General features: G+C 52.4%; 8 protein-coding genes across 8 annotated transcripts; 5 read left to right on the forward strand and 3 right to left on the reverse strand.

Annotated features, from left to right (window-relative positions):
- Positions 1-36: 36 nt before the first annotated feature.
- Positions 37-1,116, reverse strand: B0H65DRAFT_518888 (kinetochore Sim4 complex subunit Fta4; the record flags this gene model as incomplete). Its single annotated transcript, XM_062828707.1, has 1 exon — positions 37-1,116. The coding sequence occupies exon 1, from the start codon at positions 970-972 to the stop codon at positions 37-39; it is 936 nt and encodes a 311-aa protein (XP_062684320.1). The 5' UTR covers positions 973-1,116.
- A 130-nt stretch (positions 1,117-1,246) lies between these two features.
- On the forward strand, positions 1,247-4,465 carry B0H65DRAFT_456745 (complex I intermediate-associated protein 84, mitochondrial). Its single transcript, XM_062826313.1, has 3 exons — positions 1,247-1,433; positions 1,547-3,917; positions 3,995-4,465. The coding sequence occupies exons 2-3, from the start codon at positions 1,579-1,581 to the stop codon at positions 4,161-4,163; spliced, it is 2,508 nt and encodes an 835-aa protein (XP_062684321.1). The 5' UTR covers positions 1,247-1,433; positions 1,547-1,578; the 3' UTR covers positions 4,164-4,465.
- A 64-nt stretch (positions 4,466-4,529) lies between these two features.
- On the reverse strand, positions 4,530-5,868 carry B0H65DRAFT_456747 (ribosomal protein S18). Its single transcript, XM_062826314.1, has 3 exons — positions 5,692-5,868; positions 5,183-5,601; positions 4,530-5,053 (listed from the first exon to the last, which is right to left on the reverse strand). The coding sequence occupies exons 1-3, from the start codon at positions 5,789-5,791 to the stop codon at positions 4,796-4,798; spliced, it is 777 nt and encodes a 258-aa protein (XP_062684322.1). The 5' UTR covers positions 5,792-5,868; the 3' UTR covers positions 4,530-4,795.
- A 370-nt stretch (positions 5,869-6,238) lies between these two features.
- On the forward strand, positions 6,239-7,653 carry B0H65DRAFT_456749 (U3 small nucleolar ribonucleoprotein IMP3). Its single transcript, XM_062826315.1, has 5 exons — positions 6,239-6,515; positions 6,578-6,608; positions 6,679-6,702; positions 6,766-6,876; positions 6,935-7,653. Exons 1-5 carry the CDS (start codon positions 6,415-6,417, stop codon positions 7,217-7,219), a joined length of 552 nt encoding a protein of 183 aa, XP_062684323.1. The 5' UTR covers positions 6,239-6,414; the 3' UTR covers positions 7,220-7,653.
- On the forward strand, positions 7,644-12,915 carry B0H65DRAFT_518902 (uncharacterized protein). The gene is made up of 5 exons (XM_062828708.1): positions 7,644-8,316; positions 8,371-8,543; positions 8,571-10,241; positions 10,329-11,252; positions 11,613-12,915. Exons 1-5 carry the CDS (start codon positions 8,040-8,042, stop codon positions 12,819-12,821), a joined length of 4,254 nt encoding a protein of 1,417 aa, XP_062684324.1. The 5' UTR covers positions 7,644-8,039; the 3' UTR covers positions 12,822-12,915.
- A 229-nt stretch (positions 12,916-13,144) lies between these two features.
- B0H65DRAFT_567927 (protein-tyrosine phosphatase-like protein) lies at positions 13,145-14,588 on the forward strand. Its single transcript, XM_062830379.1, has one exon. The coding sequence runs from the start codon at positions 13,406-13,408 to the stop codon at positions 14,303-14,305; it is 900 nt and encodes a 299-aa protein (XP_062684325.1). The 5' UTR covers positions 13,145-13,405; the 3' UTR covers positions 14,306-14,588.
- An 827-nt stretch (positions 14,589-15,415) lies between these two features.
- On the reverse strand, positions 15,416-16,212 carry B0H65DRAFT_456758 (uncharacterized protein). The gene is made up of 2 exons (XM_062826316.1): positions 16,164-16,212; positions 15,416-16,063 (listed from the first exon to the last, which is right to left on the reverse strand). The coding sequence occupies exon 2, from the start codon at positions 16,058-16,060 to the stop codon at positions 15,776-15,778; it is 285 nt and encodes a 94-aa protein (XP_062684326.1). The 5' UTR covers positions 16,061-16,063; positions 16,164-16,212; the 3' UTR covers positions 15,416-15,775.
- A 25-nt stretch (positions 16,213-16,237) lies between these two features.
- B0H65DRAFT_456759 (uncharacterized protein) lies at positions 16,238-17,038 on the forward strand. The gene has a single exon (XM_062826317.1). The coding sequence runs from the start codon at positions 16,330-16,332 to the stop codon at positions 16,789-16,791; it is 462 nt and encodes a 153-aa protein (XP_062684327.1). The 5' UTR covers positions 16,238-16,329; the 3' UTR covers positions 16,792-17,038.
- Positions 17,039-17,410: the final 372 nt, after the last annotated feature.

Here is a 17,410-nt window from a genome sequence, read left to right on the forward strand (position 1 = left end):
CCATCCAGCCCGTGACAAAGCCCTCAAAAAACAATATTAAAAGCTGTCCAGCAACTTATCAACCTTCTTCCTCTCATCACCTGCCCCCTCTCCATCCTCCCCTTCCCTCGCCCTCTTCCTCCTCCCACTCCCACTCCCCCTTTCCTTCTCCTTCCCCCTCTCCTTATCCAACTTCTCAACCCTTCCACCCACTCTAGCCAGCAGAACCCTCATCCTCTGCAACTCAGCCTCCATCTCCCCATTCTTAGTCACCAGATTCTCTTGCACCGCTTTCATTCCTCCTGCTCCTCCTCCTGCTCCTGCTCCCCCTTTCCCTACTTCTTCCCCCCCTTCCGCATTCAGATCTTGAGAAGAAGGAGAAGCCTCAACAAACCCCTCAACCAACCCCCTAATTTTTCTTAGTTTCGCCACCCGATCCAACACCTTTTGTTTCTGCTCATCCAACCCTTTCAACTGCGCTACCAACTCCGCAAACCGCTTGGCTTCCATCGGGTGGTCGTCTGCTTCTTTTTTCGAGACAGAAGGGGACCAGGAGTCTGGTAGGGAGGTGATTAAGCGGGGGAGGGTCAGGTCGGCGTTTACTCGCAACCAAGCAGCCTGTTGTCCATCCCCGTCCTCGTCCTCTTCATCTCTCTCATCATTTCTTCCCAAGGATGTTGCAGAAGTAGTAGAAAAATAAAGTTTGTCGATTTGTTCGGCTACGTGGCGGGTTGCTTGAGGAGGGTAGGCGCGTCGGTTGTGTTGGGTGAGGCGGTGGTTGAGTTTTGTTAGGGCTTCGGAGAGCGGTTTTTGAGGGATGTGCTGCCCCTGGTGGTGTTGGGATTGAGAGTGGCCCCGGGGGGAGGAGGTGTTGTCGTTTTGAGAGAGGAAGGTGCGCGTTGGGGCCAAGGGTTGGGAGAGGGTGCGCGTTTGGGTGGTGAGGAAGTCGGATTTTAGGGAGAGGATTGTTGGTGGGGGTGGTGGTTGAGGCATGTTTGGTTTTGGTTGAGTTCTAGTGTTGGTTGATTTTGGTTTGGGTTGGATATGATGAGTTTGGTGTTGATGGTCAAGTTCATGTGAAGTGTTTTGATGAATTTCAATGACACGGGAGTGATACTGTTTTGAGAATGATATTGGAGAACAAGCACTGACCCTAACCCTGGCCTCATCGGATAATGACAACATGGATGAGGGGTCGCTGTGGATATGATGCGCTGCAACGGTAACTGTACCTGGCATGGGGTAGTGGAGCTTGGGCCAACCACCCGATGTTCGCAACACTTACCTCTATGCTGGAAGCTGCCCCGGTCAACAGGAATTTGGAGATTTCGAAAAAAGAAACACCCCGAGATCGAGAAGCCCGTTCCTGCCACCAGAAGATCCCAAGGTCGCCTCAGTCGCTTGTTGCTCTTGCGACGACAAACGGGGTGTCATTCCACCACCATGCACCAGTAGTACGTACCCTCTTCGACGAGAACGACTCCATGGAGAACTGGAGAAAGATGGAGACGCTGGCGATGGAGATGGAGCACGAGAACCCCTCAACTTACTCGAGTCATGAACCCAGGACTGTGCTCTACTAGGATCCCTTTCCCAACCATGCGGTCGCATCTGGCACGCAACGCGACGACGACACCGAATGTGTACAGACGATTTCACGCCGCCGGTCATCATCATGGCTTGTTGCGCCCATGCTCTGTAACAGCCCTCTCTGCCCGTCGCTGTCTCTTCGACTGCCAACATGACGTCCTCGTATATCCACGAACCTCCAAGAGGACGTTTATCAGCCTCTTCACACCGAAGCCCGAACGAGTCGTGAAGCTACCCCATTTTGACCCGGGCTACAATGTGCTTCTCCAGTACAGGAGGAGCGAGGTTGAGCAGGAGCGCCCTCCTCCGCGGGACCAGCTGGTGACGGCGTTCAGGAGGTTGACGAAATTCAAGGCCGACACCAATAAACCACTGAATCCCAACCAGGCCTTCCTCTTGCGAACGGTGTTACACTATCTTTTGGTAACCAAGCCCGAGGCTGACGCTCCCGTTGACCTCAAAATGAGCGACCTCGAAAATGCGATGGACGCAGCATTGCTGCCTCCCAAGGGCTCTCCCGAATTCCATCTTGCGCTGGCCCGGTTGTTGCACGAGGAGATCACGCGCAGGAGGGTCATCTTGTTGAATCCCGATGAGCACAAAGCACATTTGATCAAAGACGACTTCGCGACATACATCAAGGCATTGACGCAATACGGAGGCTCCCTGGAAGCAGCAGCCCGAGTCAAAGAATTCTGGCAACAATTAAAGGACGAAGGGATGAGCGTTGTTGACTTCAGAGGCGCGGGGAGAGTCTGGATCAATGTCTTGCAGGGCATGGCGGACGAGGGTCGGGAAGATGAATTACTACAGTTTTGGGAGGAGGCACAAGAGACGGGAGGCGTCAAATACATCCCGGCCGTGCACCACGTCTTCGTTACGTTTTATGCGAAGCAGGACAAGATCGAGGAGACAAAGCAGTGGTACAACAAGCCTATACATAGTGGCTTCTCTCCCTTGGGAGAGACATTGCTGGAACTGGTTCGATCATCACGGCGATCAAGCCAGCCGGAGAAGTGGAATGAATGGCTTTTACCAGTTTTCGAGGAGGTGGTCCAGGATCAGTGGGCGAAAAAAGGGTCATTGGAGGCCTTCTTACAATGGTCCGTTTTAGCTCTGGATAAGGGGCCAGACGGCATCAAGACGTACCTCCAGACCATGGCCAGCGGCGAGTTTTACAAAAGTCACGAGGTTAAGGTTGATGTCACCACCATCAACCTGCTTATGCAAGCCGCCCAGGAAAAGGGGAATCCGTACATGGCTGAGAGGTTTTGGCAGCTGGCCCAGGACTTCAACATCAAAGCCAACGTTCACACCTACCTTAACCAACTGTCATACCGACTCGACGCCAACGACATCGAAGGGGCTCATCAAATTTTCTCGAAACTCGCATCCGGCGCCGTCGAGATCGAATTCGAAGAAGACCTGCCCGTAATGAACAAGTACCTCCGCGTTTTGTGCGCGCAGCCGGAACCCAACCTCCAGCACATCCTAACCATCACCTCGGCGCTCGAGCAGCGCCACGCCGCCTTGGAGCCGGAAACCATCGTCGCGCTCTGCCTCGTCTTCCTCAACCACGACAAGAAGTTCGACGTGATCGACACCCTTTCCTTACACTCCGTCTCCATCAGCCACATCGAGCGGCAGCAGATTTACAAGGCCTTTGTTGCCTACATCTGCGACCTTCCCAAAACCACAACCGACCGAGCCTGGGACGCCTACTCGCTGCTGCGGCAGTACTTCCCCGAGACCTCGGTCGACGACCGCGTCCGGCTCATGGAATCCTTCTTCGAGCGCAAGAAGCCCGACATGGCCTGCCTCGTGTTCGGCCACATGCGCGCCCACGACGACGACAACATGCACCCCACCGCCGACATCTACGTGCGCTGTCTCGAAGGATTGGCCAGGTGCCCGGTCCCCGAGCAGCGGCCCAGCGACCCGGCCAGCTCCCTGAAGATGGTGCACAACATGCTCAAGATGGACACGCGCGTGGAGATGAGCACGAGGCTGTACAACGCCCTGATGCTGGCGTACGCGGCTGGCGGAGACCCCTTCACGGCGCTGGATTTCTGGGAGGAGCACATCACCCGCTCGGCTGAGGGTCCGTCGTATAACAGCTTGGCCATTGTGTTTTGGTGCTGCGAGCTGATTCCGCTGGGCGATCGGTATGCTAGGCCGGTGTGGCAGAAGATGATGAGGATGGATCTGGAGGTGCCGCAGTACGTGTTTAATGCGTATTGCGCGGCTATTGCAAGGAGTAACGCGGCGTGGGGAAGGAAGATGGAGGAGGTGTTTAAGCTGATTAAGGGGACTGATTCGAACTTAGGGTATGGGGCTAGTATGATGACGTAAGTGTTTGTCTTTGGCCCTTTACAATTTTGTTTGACAAGAATGTGAAGTGCTGACAACAACTGATCAAAAACAGGCTTGGAGTAACCTATAACGCCCTTCCCGACCCTTTCTCCAAGGAGGAGTTCGCGGCCTGGGCAAAGGAGGAGTACCCGGAGGAGTGGGTGAGGTTGGAGAGTAAGGGGCAGAAAGAAACCGAGTTTCAAGGGCCTGTGTTCAACATTACGAGGCCGTTTGAGGCTTGATCTAAACCGAGATCATATGACATAAGATATCGACAGTAAGTAAGGAAAGGAAGAACAGGACTTGTACAGAAATTCATGTTTTATAGAGAGATTTTGCATTGTTGTATGATTGTCAGGTGGCTTTTAGAGCTTTTGAGCGGTCTTGGGTTGTACAGTACAATTTAGCATATTTATATAAGAGCTAGATGGTGGATATAGGAAGCGGTTTTTGTCTAGGTTTTTTTTGTTTTTTTTTGTTTTGTTCCTCCTTCGGTGTCTCGGGAGGTCATGCAGAAGAGCATAGATGAAGTATTCTAGTCATTCACTCCGTGCGCCCTCTCCATACGTTCACTGCCTTATTTCCGTCAAAATCGCCCTTTCATGGTCTCCGTCCAAGCCTAAACTTTGCAAAAATTCCATTTTAAGTGCCGTGTATACAATAATAATACACTAACTCTATAAGAGCCGTTATGGAGTCCACCGACCAAACCATGCATCCAGCCCATGCCATGCTGCTACACATGCTGCTAGCCAGACAGCAGCATCATGTCCCATAACCGCCCCAGCATGCATTCCGTTTGGTATGCTCCCCTACCCAATCATACCCCCCTCATTCATTCCTCGTCCACTCCTCCCAGACCTTCCAGACCATTCTAGTTCTCATCCTCTCCATCAAAGTTTTTGGTCTTGTTCGCCATCTGGCCCTTGGGCACAACCAGCGGCAACAAGTGCCTGCCCGTGCTGTTCTTGAGGATTTCGGGGTGCTTGTGCACAGACGGGTGGATGCCGAGGCCGATGGCGCGCCGCACCATCTTGGCGATCTTGCGCTGGTTGACGGGTTTCAGCCCGGTCTCCTTGGAGTGCTTTATCCGGCCGAAGGGGGTGATGTAGTCGGAGATGAGGGAGAAGTTCTGTTCCCAACAAAGGATATCAATCAGCATTTTTGCCCAGACAGCCAACAGCCCTCCAAGAAATGAAATTGGAAAGAGCGGTAGAAAAGGAGAAAAAGGGGAGGAAAGAGAAGAAAAAAAAAAACATACACGATAGTTATCCAACGGACTAAACCCAAGCTCATCAACCACATCCGCCGCCTCCACCCACCCCCCGTTCCTGCCCTTCATCTCGTATGGTGACAGGTCGCGCGGCGCGTACACGTCGCCGTTGTTCCACCGGCGCTTCATCATGCGCATGTAGTTGTTGGAGGTCACCTCGGACTGGAGCAGCTCCTGCACCTTCTGGCTATTGTTGCCATAGCGCTGTCCTCCGTCGACGTCGCGCGTGTTGCTGTAGTTGTCTCTTCCTCCCCGGCTGCCGGTGCCGCTGTTTAGGAGGTTGAACATGTCCGACTTGTACTGGTTGGAGCCGGCGTTGTTGTTGTTGGTGTTGCCCGACGGCGACGAGGTGTTGTTGGTGTTGGTGCGCGGGGCATTTTGGAAGGAGGTGGTGGGGATGTCGCGGACTGTCGGCGGTATTGTTAGCCATATGTTTTATGTCTGTAGAGCTGTGTAACGGCGGTGCATCGTGTTTTGCGACCGACGGAGCGACATACTGGCAGCGGCCGGCGAGGTGGTCGAGAACTGGGCGGTCCTCTGGCCGGCAGCGCGGCACTGCCTGAGCGCAGAGGAGAGGAATTGACGAGAGGACGACATGGTGGTGGTGGTGGTGGTGGTTGTGGTGGTTACAACAGCTTGTAACAGCTGGCGTTGGCGATGTGTAAGTCCTCCCGGGGAAACCACACACACACAAAAATGGAGCTCCGTTTCGCGATCGGTCGGAGTCGGGGATCGGGGGTCAGTCGCGACGGGAGATGCGGCGTCGGCGGGCACGGTAGGGCGGGCAATTGGGAATTGGAGCTCCGGGCCGGCAGCGACACTTTTTGGCGGATCAATCTCTTTTCGGCGTACTGCCGCGGGGCCTGCCGGCACTGAGCGCTGTTGCGGCTGACAGCTGGCAGGGCGGAAGCTGAATGCCTGAAGCAGTGTGTTTTGTGGGGTAAAATGGAGCCCGTTGCAGGCCAAGAGCGCGCTAAGCAAGGGGCCCGGCAGGCGAAAAACTGTGGGGCAAGATTTTTCATTACAGCAAAAGTTCAAACGCCAGAACACCACCACCACTGCAGCTGCTGCTATCAGATTACGATAGTGAACCATCCATCGCCTCCACCCTTCCTTCACTTACGATTGATACCGCATTGATACCCTTCTGCGACGACATAATTCTCCATCCCGACCAAGACCAGCACATCCATCAATAACAAAGCCAACAAACCGCCAACATGGTCCGCAAGCTCAAGCACGCGGAACAGAAGCTTCTTCGGAAGACCGACTTTATCAACTACAAGTCGGACAACAAGCACAGAGATCACGATGTCGCCAGGTGAGCTCATTCACTTGAATTGGTTTTGTGAGAGAATACTCTGCTAACAGTTAGGTATATAGACGGTACATGATTCAGAAGCCCGAGGACTATGTATGTTAATCCAATCAAGGATGAGGCCCACAGTGACTTTTCATAATGACCATTACTGACCCCCTTCTAGCACAAGTACAACAGGATGTGCGGTGTAAGTTTTCATCAGTCATCCTATTTCAAGATTCTCATGACATACTGACATGTTGCTCTATAGTCCCTCCGCCAACTCGCCCATCGCCTCAGTTTGCTTCCCCCAGACAATGAGGTGAGGCGAAAGCACGAGGAGCTTTTGCTCGACAAGCTTTACGACATGGGCATTCTTTCGGTATGATGACTCCCAGTATCAAACTTCAACCCGAGCAGTTATTAACGTCCGACAACAGTCCAAGTCCAAGCTGTCGCAGGTGGAGCACCAGGTCACAGTCTCGGCCTTTGCCAGGAGGCGACTTCCCGTCGTTATGACCAGACTTCGTATGGCCGAGACCGTACAAGCAGCAACCAAGATGATCGAGCAAGGCCACGTACGTGTCGGTGTTGAAGAGGTCCGTGATCCTGCTTTCTTGGTGACGAGGAGTATGGAGGACTTTGTCACTTGGTCTGTCGGCAGCAAGATCAAGCAGAACATTATGAAGTATCGCGACAAGCTTGACGATTTCGAGCTTCTCTAAGTGGGAGAGTGCGGCTGCGGACATGTCGGAAATGTTAATGGTTCGTTGGAGTGGTGGCTGGAAAATGGAACACTGGGAAAGAACATGTTATTGCGTTGTTTGCAAGTTGGCATTGGGTGGAGTGCTCACATGCGAGCAATCTTCTGTGGCGTTTAGGGTAAAGGCATTCAAAATTTGTGAAAGGATTTCAAGATACCACCATTCAGGTTTCCAGGTCAATAACTCGGAGTTGCGGAGGTGCAGGGCTCTTTCAGTTGAACTTGCAGTGTCGATGTCTAAAGCCTGGTGAGTCTTCCTTCCGAACTACCACCAGTTATCTGACAATATCACAAGACCTGGGTGCTCCTGCGTTCTTTCTGTTCAGTTAGGTTCCTCGAAACTGGCAGCACACGGAACAAAACATCCGGCGAGCCTCGCTCCTTCCCTAAAGTACACCATCACAATACCGCTCTTTCCGCACTTGTGGGCTCATTTACATCGCTCACGTCTTCATAGATGTCGTCCCTTTGCCTGCTCCTCTTCTTGGCTCTTCGTTCTTCATCTTCCGCTCCACTCCCTGGAGAGACCTACCAAATGTCTCCATATTCTTAACAACGCATCATCACTCACTTCACCCTCTATCCTAAGCTTCATCCCTATCCTATTTGGCCTTGGCATCCCTGGTTGTCTATTTTTCCTTACCAGGGCTTCCTAACACCACTCCTATTTCCTAATCTTGATATCAACCACGATAAATTCCCCTTCGACACCCCGAGACACCGGGCTCCAATGGAACCAGACCAACACCGTTCTGTATAAGTTCGTTCCCCGGAAAACCACCATGCCTACCTTCGAAAAGAGCCACATTCGAGATGCGAACCCATACTTTGGGCCCATCGATCCGCCACCATACCAACGTGCCCCCTCTCCGGAGATGTCTATCTCTAGTCCCAGGGGTAACAGTGCCTACCAGGAAGCACTGAGCAACTTCTCGCATTCTCGTTACTCTTCGACGGATCGAGACTCGATTCCCAAGTATGAGCATCTCGACTCGGTGCCAAGTCCCAATATAACCATCAAGTCAGGCAACATGAGGTTCCTGATTCCTCCGCGGCAACGTATGACAGAAATGATGTATCTTTCTCGAAACTTGCTGACCTTTAAATGTACAGATCCTTTCACTCCCACGGACACTACGCCTACGAGTTCTAGAGTCCCACGCAAGGCAAGCTCCCGAGTCACATTCGATCCTTCGCCCCATGATCTTGAGTCACCACCAGAGTCGTGTCGCGATTACTTCTATGGTGCGACGTACGAGGAAGAACCGCCCAGCCCTTCTTACAATGTCAACGTGCCGCCCGAGCAGAGCTAGAATCTCTACCCACTCAAAGAATGGATAGAAGTGAGCGAAACCCATGATCCCGCAGGGAGTGATTTTGTCCACCATACACTCCCCGATGGTCAAGTGTCCCGAGGTTTGTCAGCTACTTCAGATTATCATCATCAGCATGGCCACAGTTCGGAACCAAAAGTTCGAACGGTTACGGAGCTCGCGAAGTCCAACACAAACGACCCCACCGAGCGAAGGGGAGTGCCAAAGGTTGTTCCGTCGTCGGATCTGGAGGGAATGCTTGACTTGGCTACTTACATTGCCTCGAGGAATCCGAGTCCGATGGACAATGCACAAACTCAAGGGATTGTTGCGGGCCATCATCTCGCGGCTACAACACGCCATCATGGGAAAAGCAACGTTTCCAACGTCAGTCCAGCCCGTCTGGGTTCCCTCCGTCACCATAACTCAACCGACAGCCGAATGAACAGACATTCTGGCCATTCCTTGACCCCAAGTATGCAGCCATACAACGACGGCGATGGCTCAAGAGATTTCATGACTAATCAGGCAGTAACGCCTCGCGGGTTCGCAAAACATAGATCAGCATCCGAGCTTGTCGCATACTGGGAGTCAATACAAGGTGATAACGATGCCAACAATGCCACGCCCGTGAACCAAGGCTTGCCACAACGACCTAGGGCTGATAGTACGACCGTCTCTCCCAATTTCATGGGAAGCACGAATCGTACCATTCTCGGTAAAGCACCCGAAGAGAAGCTTTATCCTGTAGCCGAACACATCTCGACGCCATCAGACGATAATTCAGACCCAGCGGCAACGTCATCAGCCATGGCAAACTTGAACCGCACAAAAGCCTGGCTGCGAGATTTGATCAAGCAACCGCAGCCTTACAAGACGAAGTTCACTGAGCTTCCGCGTAAGGATTCAATGCATGAGCCTCTACTGGATGACTACGACTCTACGGATCCTCGAGCACTGCTAAGGAAATCCACAGCCGGTGCCTCCATAGACATGAAATTCCGGAGTACTGTCAATAACCTGGAGAACCTTCTCAGTGAAGCAATGGAGCTGGCAGCAGCAACAGCCCAGCGAGAAGTTGACCACCAGTGCCCAGACTATTATGAGCTTGACGAGCTCACGCACCGCGATGTGCCAACACCTCCCGGCGTACACGAGAGCTTTCCCAGCGAGATTGGGTCGATGGTGAATGAGGTTGGCGACTTTGACTACTGGACCGCTGTAGAAAGCGCCTTGGGAATCCAGCCTAGCAATGACAATAACAGGCGCGAGCCGAAGCATTACCGGTCAGGTCCAGGAATGCGCAGTAGGAACGTGGCAGTCAAAATTCCGGAGAGAAAATCCAGTTTGATGAAACCCCAGGTTAAATCAAGCTTTTCGACTCTGGGTGGCCCTCGCTATGAAGACCTAGGCGAAGAACCTCCGGCACAGGACCCGGCTCCAGGGCCAGCTGGTCTAAGGACTAAGCAGTCATCAAGATCGGTAATCCCAGCTAGTCCACCCACCAGTACTGACTCACCGCCAATGTCTGGGTGTCTGCCAAGGGTTGCCTCGAGACTCAGAAGCTACCGCAGCTTTGGCGCGATACGGCCTCTACGCCGTGTCAGTTCGCTGCGACCGCAGGCTGATGGTGCTATGGATACCCCTGGCGACGAAAGTGATTCTACAATCGTTCGTGCATCACTCAAACACGGAGTTCCGGTTTCAGGTTAGTAGATACCTGGTGTAGGAAAAATTCATGGATGATATACTGACTAGTTTCAAGGGCTCGATGGGCCAGCCACATCAACTTGGAATCGTTCACAGCAATCCCAAGCTGCCTCATGGACTTACGGTGATGATTCAAGGGGTCTGGGGGAAGGAGAATCAAGGGACACGCCAGATACTCGGATTGATCTGCGTGGAAGGTCTCATGTCAGCCTCCGTGGCTATCAGGGGTTTAGCCTGGCACGAGCGTACCGTCGACAACCAGTAGCCCGAGACTGGTCTACTGCCCGTAAAAGGTTCGTTGCCGGAGTCGCATGTCTGAGCACTGCGTTCATCGGTATGGTTATCGGCATCTATGCTGGTCTTGTCCCGTCCATCCAGTACTGGATAGCTGATCTCAATCACTATGCTATCCTGGGTAATGTCTTCTTCTACTTGGGCTTGGCCGTTCCCACCTTTTTCTTCTGGCCTTTACCGTTATTGCACGGCCGGAAACCGTACATCCTGTCAAGTTTGATACTAGCGATGCCTTTATTGTTCCCCCAGGCTATTGCCGTCAGCACATGGCGGTCACCATATGTGAGCACTTGGAGATGGGCTCTTCTAGGCTCACGCGGGTTCATGGGGCTCACTCTTGGGTTTGCGAGTATGAACTTCCACTCCATGCTGACGGATTTGTTTGGAGCCTCGCTCATGAGCGGCAATCCACATCAGGAGGTAGTCGACAAGTTCGACGTACGCAGACACGGAGGCGGCATGGGCGTTTGGCTGGGACTGTGGACGTGGTGCTTTACTGGCTCCATTGGCATCGGATTCCTGATCGGAGCAGCGATCATCAACAATCTCAACCCATCATGGGGCTTCTACGTCAGCATCATGATGATAGCTGTCGTGCTTCTTCTAAATGTTATTTGCCCGGAAGTCCGACGCTCTCCTTTCAGACGATCTGTGGCGGAGGTCAAGGACGGTAAACAGGTGTCACGGAGAGTTGCTCGTGGAGAGGTCATGATGCACCGGGTGAAAGATGGTCCGACCTGGTGGTGGCAGGAAGTCTAGCACGGTATTCTGCTATCACTGGAGATGCTTCGACAACCTGGATTTATGGTCATGGCCGTATATGTGGGATGGATCTACGCGCAGGTGATTCTCATTATCTGTCTGCTTGGCTCGCTTACGTCCAAGGATTACAGGCTCAGGTCGCCTTTGGTTGGCCTTTGTGTTGCGTTGATCTCAATTGGCGCACTGGTTTCAATACCTTTCCAGAAGGCGAACATATTCTCCCGCCACAGGAACTACCCTCAGCTGTCTAACATGGACACTCTTCTCGACAAGAAGTTCACCTGGACGTCACATCTTCTTCGCCGCGCCATATTTCTCACCCTTTTGCCTGTTCTAGGCATGGCATACACGGTGTCTTCAGCTGGAGGCCACATACCGGTACCTGTTCCTGTCCTTTTTGCTACTCTGATAGGCACCATATCCGCCCTGGCAGTAGCCGAATGTAATGGACTCATCATGGAGAATTTCGACTGTTCGGACCTACTCCCGGGTATGATTGGCCGTCCCAGAGGCTATTCGAACAAGCAACCCAAGCGCACGAACTACTCATCACACCCGCGGATAGCTGCTGGGTTTGCTGTCTGCCATACCTTTGGCTTCCTTCTTGCGGCATTAGCGACCGCTGTAGCCGGAACAGCACAGCGAAACCTAGGTCAGCGGGAGGCAACCGGTATTGTAGCTGGTGTGCTGTTTCTACTGACTGTCCTTGTGCTTGCAGTCCTTGTTCGCTTCAAGGCAGTTGAAATCATTCCAAGCTCCAAGACGGTCGAGATGGAGAAGTGGCAGAAGATTCGTCGGGAAAGCATTCGCAAATCCATCATTGAGATCAAGGCTGGGAGGCCCCTTCCAGTGACAATGACGGATGAGGAGATTTGGCGCCCTCACCTTCCAGGAAACCCATCCAGCCAATTCCGAAGAGTCAACATACTGGAGTTGGGTGCAATGACGAGATGGACCGAGATCCGGAAGAAGAACAAGCTGATTGACGAATCGGCCGCACATCTGAACCGGGCAGCGCTTGAGTCTGCGCGTATGGCTGTTGAGGATGCCACTGGAATTGGAGCAAGGACTACAAACATTATCCGAAAAGTCAGCAGTCGCAGGGGAAGGAGAAAGCAGGGTCAACCCCAACGCACGATGTACAAGCACCGAGGTGTGCCATTTCAGCCGGAAGAAGCAGGCCCAAGTCGTGGTGATACAGCGTCACCAAACAGGTTTGGTCTTTATCGGTTTGATGCTGAACCAACGAGGGCTGGTAAGCAAACACCTACTCTTACAGTGCCTCGTGAATCGGATGGTTTCTCCTTCAAAGCACATTCTGACCTAGACACCGGGAGTGTGCTTGAGCGTCCTGTTCCTGAAGAGGATGAGGACATGGATGACTTTGTCACTTCTTCGGAAGAGGATGGGAACGACAGAATTGAGTTGGAGGAATTGGGACCCTTGGAGGGCCCCCCAAGCGGGCATGCAAGGAAGAAGGTTTGAACGTTGTTGGTTCGGTCAGGCCGGGGGTTTGAGTTTGATCGGGTAGGCCGGTTGCAAACATTCCTTTATCGCTCTCGAATACGAAAATCCTAAGAGTTATCCTATAGAACACTATTTTTCTGGAAATCGCAATATTGAACGAACTTCTTTTCGGATGATCAAACACTAGAGTTCGGATGGACATCAGATGGGTGCTCCACTTTTCAGGGGATCATGGGTTGGTTTGTTTACTTGTTTCCGTATGAGGTTAGTATCCGGCTTCCGTCCCGAGAATGTGGGGAAGGAGCGGGGTTGGTGAGGACCTCAATAACATCCCGCGCTTCCCTCCCTCCGTGATCTGCGTTTGCTATCATTGGCGGTGAGAAAGTGAGACACCCATGAGGCTTCCCCTGAATGATAAGAATTAAAATCCCAGAGCCTCGTGTCTTTTCCCTCCTCAGTGTTACTCTCCGTCGTGAGAACTTACGTACCTTGCATACCTATAAATCACAGAAGATTCCCGGCGGCGCGGTGCCTACGTATAGTGTATCGACTCACCTCTCACTACTCACATCACAAACATCACCAACAACCAACTCATCAAGATGGCCCTCCCAACCCTCTCCAAAGCCGATCTCATCGCCCTCTCCGAAACAGACGTAACAAAACCCATCCCCAAAGAATCCATCTTCGCCGCCCTCGCCTCGCCGCCCTTCCTCTACATCCCCGGCACTTTCAACACCCGCGACCTCGGTCTCCTCCCCCTCACCAATTCTCCCAACCCCCAAAAAGGCCGCAAAGTCGGAATCCGCCCAGGCCTCATCTACCGCTCAGGCGGCTTCTTCCCCAACGGCGGCTTCAACGACGCCGCCAAGACGCAACTGGCCACCCAACTCGGCATCAAAAAGATCTTCGACATCCGCTCCGTAAGGGAACACAGTCATGCTCCCGACCCGGAGATTGCGGGGGTACAAAACTTTTGGATCGGCGGCGCGGAAGCCACGGCGGAGCGCGAGGCGACTGTTAATCTGGCTGATTTCCTCGAGGGCAAAGGGGAAAGGGGGTATGTGAAGATGTATATGGATGTTTTGGGGGGGTATAAGGAGGTTATTGGTGCTTTGTTGCGCAGTTTATTGGATGCTCCGAAAGAGCCGATATTATTCCACTGCACGGCGGGGAGGGATCGGACGGGTGTGGTTGCTGGACTACTACTTAGTTTGGCGGGGGTGAGTGAGGAGGATGTGGAGATGGATTGGATGTTGAGTCGGATTGGGACGGAGATGGCGAGGGCGCAACTTTTGGGGATCGCGATGAAGGGGGCTGGGGTGAAGAGTGTGGAGGAGCCGGGGTTTGGGAATCTGGTGTCTTTGCGGAGGGAGTGTTGGGGGGCTTTTGTGAGGGAGGTTAAGAGGGTTTATGGAGGGTGGGAGGGCTATGTGAGGGGGGAGTTGGGGATGAGTGAGGGGGAGGTGGAGAGGATTGGGAGGGTTTTGAGGGGGGAGTAAGGTGTGTAGGTATTCCTAGGTGAAGGTGAGGTGTAGGCGCAAGCGAGATGTAGGTACGAGTGAGGTGCAGTTACAGATGTGGGTTTGGGCGTATGGGAAAGGATTGAAGCATTGAAGCGCCGAAGTATTTAGAGGGCATGGATTTTGATGCGTTGGTCTTTGATGTAGGTACCGCGCAACTGACAGTTGGACATTGCATTGGCGCGACAGGAGAGAACAGAAAGTAATGTATAGAGGTAATTGATGGAACACCGGGGCAAGCAATACTCCCCGATTCAAGCCCAAGACCTGAGGGAAGTGTCAAACCTAAATTTAGCACTTTCCCTCCGTCATCCCATCTTGGTTCATCCGGAGCCAACTCCGCGGTGTTCATCCCATCTCTCCTTCTTTCTTCTCACATACCACTCTATCTTCACTGCCACCGTCACCTCACCACAATTTCACCTTAACTTCATCTCGTCCTTCAAAGTGACATCACCCTCGATTTGAGCCCAAACAGGTTTAACTCTCCCAGTAATCCCCCGCTATTGGCCACAGCGCTTACAACGTGCACACCCCTGTTGGACCCTGAATTCCCTGAAAGAGGGGGCTTGGCTTCGCTTGGTTATAGGGCAACCAATGGACTCAGGCGGGATGACGCCACTGACGTTAGCGTGCAACGTGGGATGCGTGTGGGAAATGGGATGGATTGTTGGAACTTGGACCCCTACCCACAACTTTCAACGTCTGTCTTTGAACTGCGCGATAATGGATGTGGGACGGGGCACCTGTCAGGACTCGGCACCGACCCCTGACCGACGGGCCCGTACCACATAGCACTTACCCCGCATATAGCCCTCTAGAAGGAAGGCATCAATATATATATAGAAGGAGCCTACGAAGACAGGAAGGAAGAGGTTATTCAGAATGGAAGGCAGCCAGGCACACAAGGAAGTCAAGTACCTAGTAAGGCCTGACAGGAAGGATAGTTGGGGACGGATTCCCATATATTTAAGACTGGCCGCCCCAAGCTTCTAGAGGTTCTAATTTTCCTCCTCATCTTCATCTTCTTCTACCAATCAATTCAATTGACACAAGCCTTTTCCCTGACAGCACCTATAGCTTCTGCATGGCATGTCAAACGGACAGGCGCAGGTGCAAGCGCAGGTCAGTTCAGTACAGGTGCAGGTGCAGGTTTAAGGGCCCTGACGAACGTCAAGGGTCCATCCACACCACGACCACGCCTTCAAGAAACATGCTTGATAGGCTCAAGATAGGATGCTAGAGATGCTAGGCACGAAAAGCCAAGTCGGCTATGGCCTCCTCTAAGTCCGTTAAATTGGAGACCACACCAACTCCTTCATTGCTTTTGATGTCATTCTCACGGCATGTCGGCCAAGCCAAGAGGGAAGCCAAGGGAAAGGCAAGTGTGGCCAAGGAATGTCAGGTGTGGCTGGTGACGTTGGCTCGTTGGGTATTGGGTATTGGATATCACTTCGTGCAGTGGTATCCGTTGGTTGAACTGCCTTTCGTCGTCATATCATGATGTGTGGCTACGTAGGAGGTGTGCAAGAAATGTGTGGCTACGTATGCCGAAGTGGGTGAGCAAAGACGAAAAATGCTGTGTAACAGCGGGACGACAATCAACGAAAAAGAAGAACCGGATGGCGCTCGACGGGCAGACGGGATCTTCGAGAACCTCATGACCACCACAGAAGGGGATGACGTCCGATTTGACAACCAAACCAAAAGTGACCAACTTCGGACCCAAATCATCAGGTATATAACTCCCCGTCTTGCTTGACTCTTTCCACATCTAGTTTCATTCCATCAGCATCAGCATCATCAAAGCAAGCTAGCTTTACACATTCAAATCAAGCTATACCCAAGACTTCAAACCGAACAACAAGAGTCAACACTCAACCACTACTCCCATCTACAAATCAAAGTAACAAGAGTCAACACTCAACCACTACTTCATCAACAACCCCAAACCAAAACCAGAACCAAAACCACAACAACACCAACCAAATAACACAATCAAAATGTTCGGCCGCCGTCGCGCCCACGCCCCAGTAACCACCACAGTCGGTCCCACCCACGGCACGCACACAACCCACACAACCCGTTCCACCCGCCCCATGTCCATGGGCTCCAGCTTATTCGGCCGTCGTCGCCATCACACTCCCATGACCACCACCACTCCCCACACAACCCACCACACAACCCCCATGACCACCACCCACACTACCGGTCGTCGCCGGGGCTACGGCGGCTACGGACGGCGCAAGAAGCACGGACACGGCATGGCCGCCCCCGCTGCCGCCGCCATGGGCACCACAGCCGCTGTGCATCACCATCAAAAGCGCAAGACGAGTATCGGTGATAAGATCAGTGGAGCGCTGATGAAGATTAAGGGGAGCATTACGGGACGGCCGGGACAGAAGGCTGCGGGGACGAGGAGGATGCGGGGGACGGATGGACGGGGGCGGAGGAGACACTACTAGGGGGAAACGGTGTTGAGTGGAGAAGGGGTGTAAGATTATTTGTACTGCTTATTCGGCCATGTTTATTTGTTTGTTTCCTTTCTGTTCTTTGTGTCGATGGATAGGTTAAGCGATGTAGAGTTGGATGTACCTCTAGGCAAGATACCCCAATGCACACATAAAGCTCACATAATGTATGGTTATGGACGATGGATTGTGAGGTTAGAGATGCGCAAGATATGAGTTATTGCCAACGAAATCAAGACACTGCACTCCTTAATCAATATCACTCTCACCAAATGTGGTTGCTACCATGGATGTTTATTATGTATTAGAGTGGATGGTTCTTATGCTAAGTTTAAGTGACCAAACTAAGTGTATAATAAAGTGAGGCTGTAGGTATGTGAATCAACCAGAGAAACCGAAAAAGACTTCACACGAACGATATAGGAAATGTAGATCGCAGTGCAGTCTATGTGCTTTTTGAAACAAAAACGCCAATGTCCCAATTCCTTGCTTCCAACCTAGGTACTCCGACAAACTAGTAACCCAGTTAATGACCATTAAACCATTCCTAAGTTGAAGAAAAAGACGACCGCAACCACCATGCCGGGGGAATAGTCATCTGAAAAAGAAAATT

Source organism: Neurospora tetraspora (genome assembly GCF_033439725.1).
Source record: "Neurospora tetraspora strain CBS 560.94 chromosome Unknown B0H65scaffold_2, whole genome shotgun sequence".
Classification (NCBI taxonomy): domain Eukaryota; kingdom Fungi; phylum Ascomycota; class Sordariomycetes; order Sordariales; family Sordariaceae; genus Neurospora; species Neurospora tetraspora.

Bases quoted from the DNA above. Each gene is read 5' to 3' on its own strand.
- B0H65DRAFT_567927 (XM_062830379.1), top strand. From the start codon at position 13,406: ATGGCCCTCCCAACCCTCTCCAAAGCCGATCTCATCGCCCTCTCCGAA.
- B0H65DRAFT_456759 (XM_062826317.1), top strand. From the start codon at position 16,330: ATGTTCGGCCGCCGTCGCGCCCACGCCCCAGTAACCACCACAGTCGGT.
- B0H65DRAFT_456745 (XM_062826313.1), top strand. From the start codon at position 1,579: ATGCGGTCGCATCTGGCACGCAACGCGACGACGACACCGAATGTGTAC. The intron at 3,918-3,994 runs GTAAGTGTTTGT...GATCAAAAACAG, and splicing joins TATGGGGCTAGTATGATGAC to GCTTGGAGTAACCTATAACG.
- B0H65DRAFT_456758 (XM_062826316.1), bottom strand. From the start codon at position 16,060: ATGATTTGGGTCCGAAGTTGGTCACTTTTGGTTTGGTTGTCAAATCGG.
- B0H65DRAFT_456747 (XM_062826314.1), bottom strand. From the start codon at position 5,791: ATGTCGTCCTCTCGTCAATTCCTCTCCTCTGCGCTCAGGCAGTGCCGC. The intron at 5,602-5,691 runs GTATGTCGCTCC...TACCGCCGACAG, and splicing joins CACCTCGCCGGCCGCTGCCA to TCCGCGACATCCCCACCACC. The intron at 5,054-5,182 runs GTATGTTTTTTT...TGTTGGGAACAG, and splicing joins GTCCGTTGGATAACTATCGT to AACTTCTCCCTCATCTCCGA.
- B0H65DRAFT_456749 (XM_062826315.1), top strand. From the start codon at position 6,415: ATGGTCCGCAAGCTCAAGCACGCGGAACAGAAGCTTCTTCGGAAGACC. The intron at 6,703-6,765 runs GTAAGTTTTCAT...GTTGCTCTATAG, and splicing joins AGTACAACAGGATGTGCGGT to TCCCTCCGCCAACTCGCCCA. The intron at 6,877-6,934 runs GTATGATGACTC...GTCCGACAACAG, and splicing joins ACGACATGGGCATTCTTTCG to TCCAAGTCCAAGCTGTCGCA.
- B0H65DRAFT_518902 (XM_062828708.1), top strand. From the start codon at position 8,040: ATGCCTACCTTCGAAAAGAGCCACATTCGAGATGCGAACCCATACTTT. The intron at 10,242-10,328 runs GTTCGTGCATCA...TATACTGACTAG, and splicing joins ACGAAAGTGATTCTACAATC to TTTCAAGGGCTCGATGGGCC. The intron at 11,253-11,612 runs GTGTCACGGAGA...CTCGACAAGAAG, and splicing joins AGGTCAAGGACGGTAAACAG to TTCACCTGGACGTCACATCT.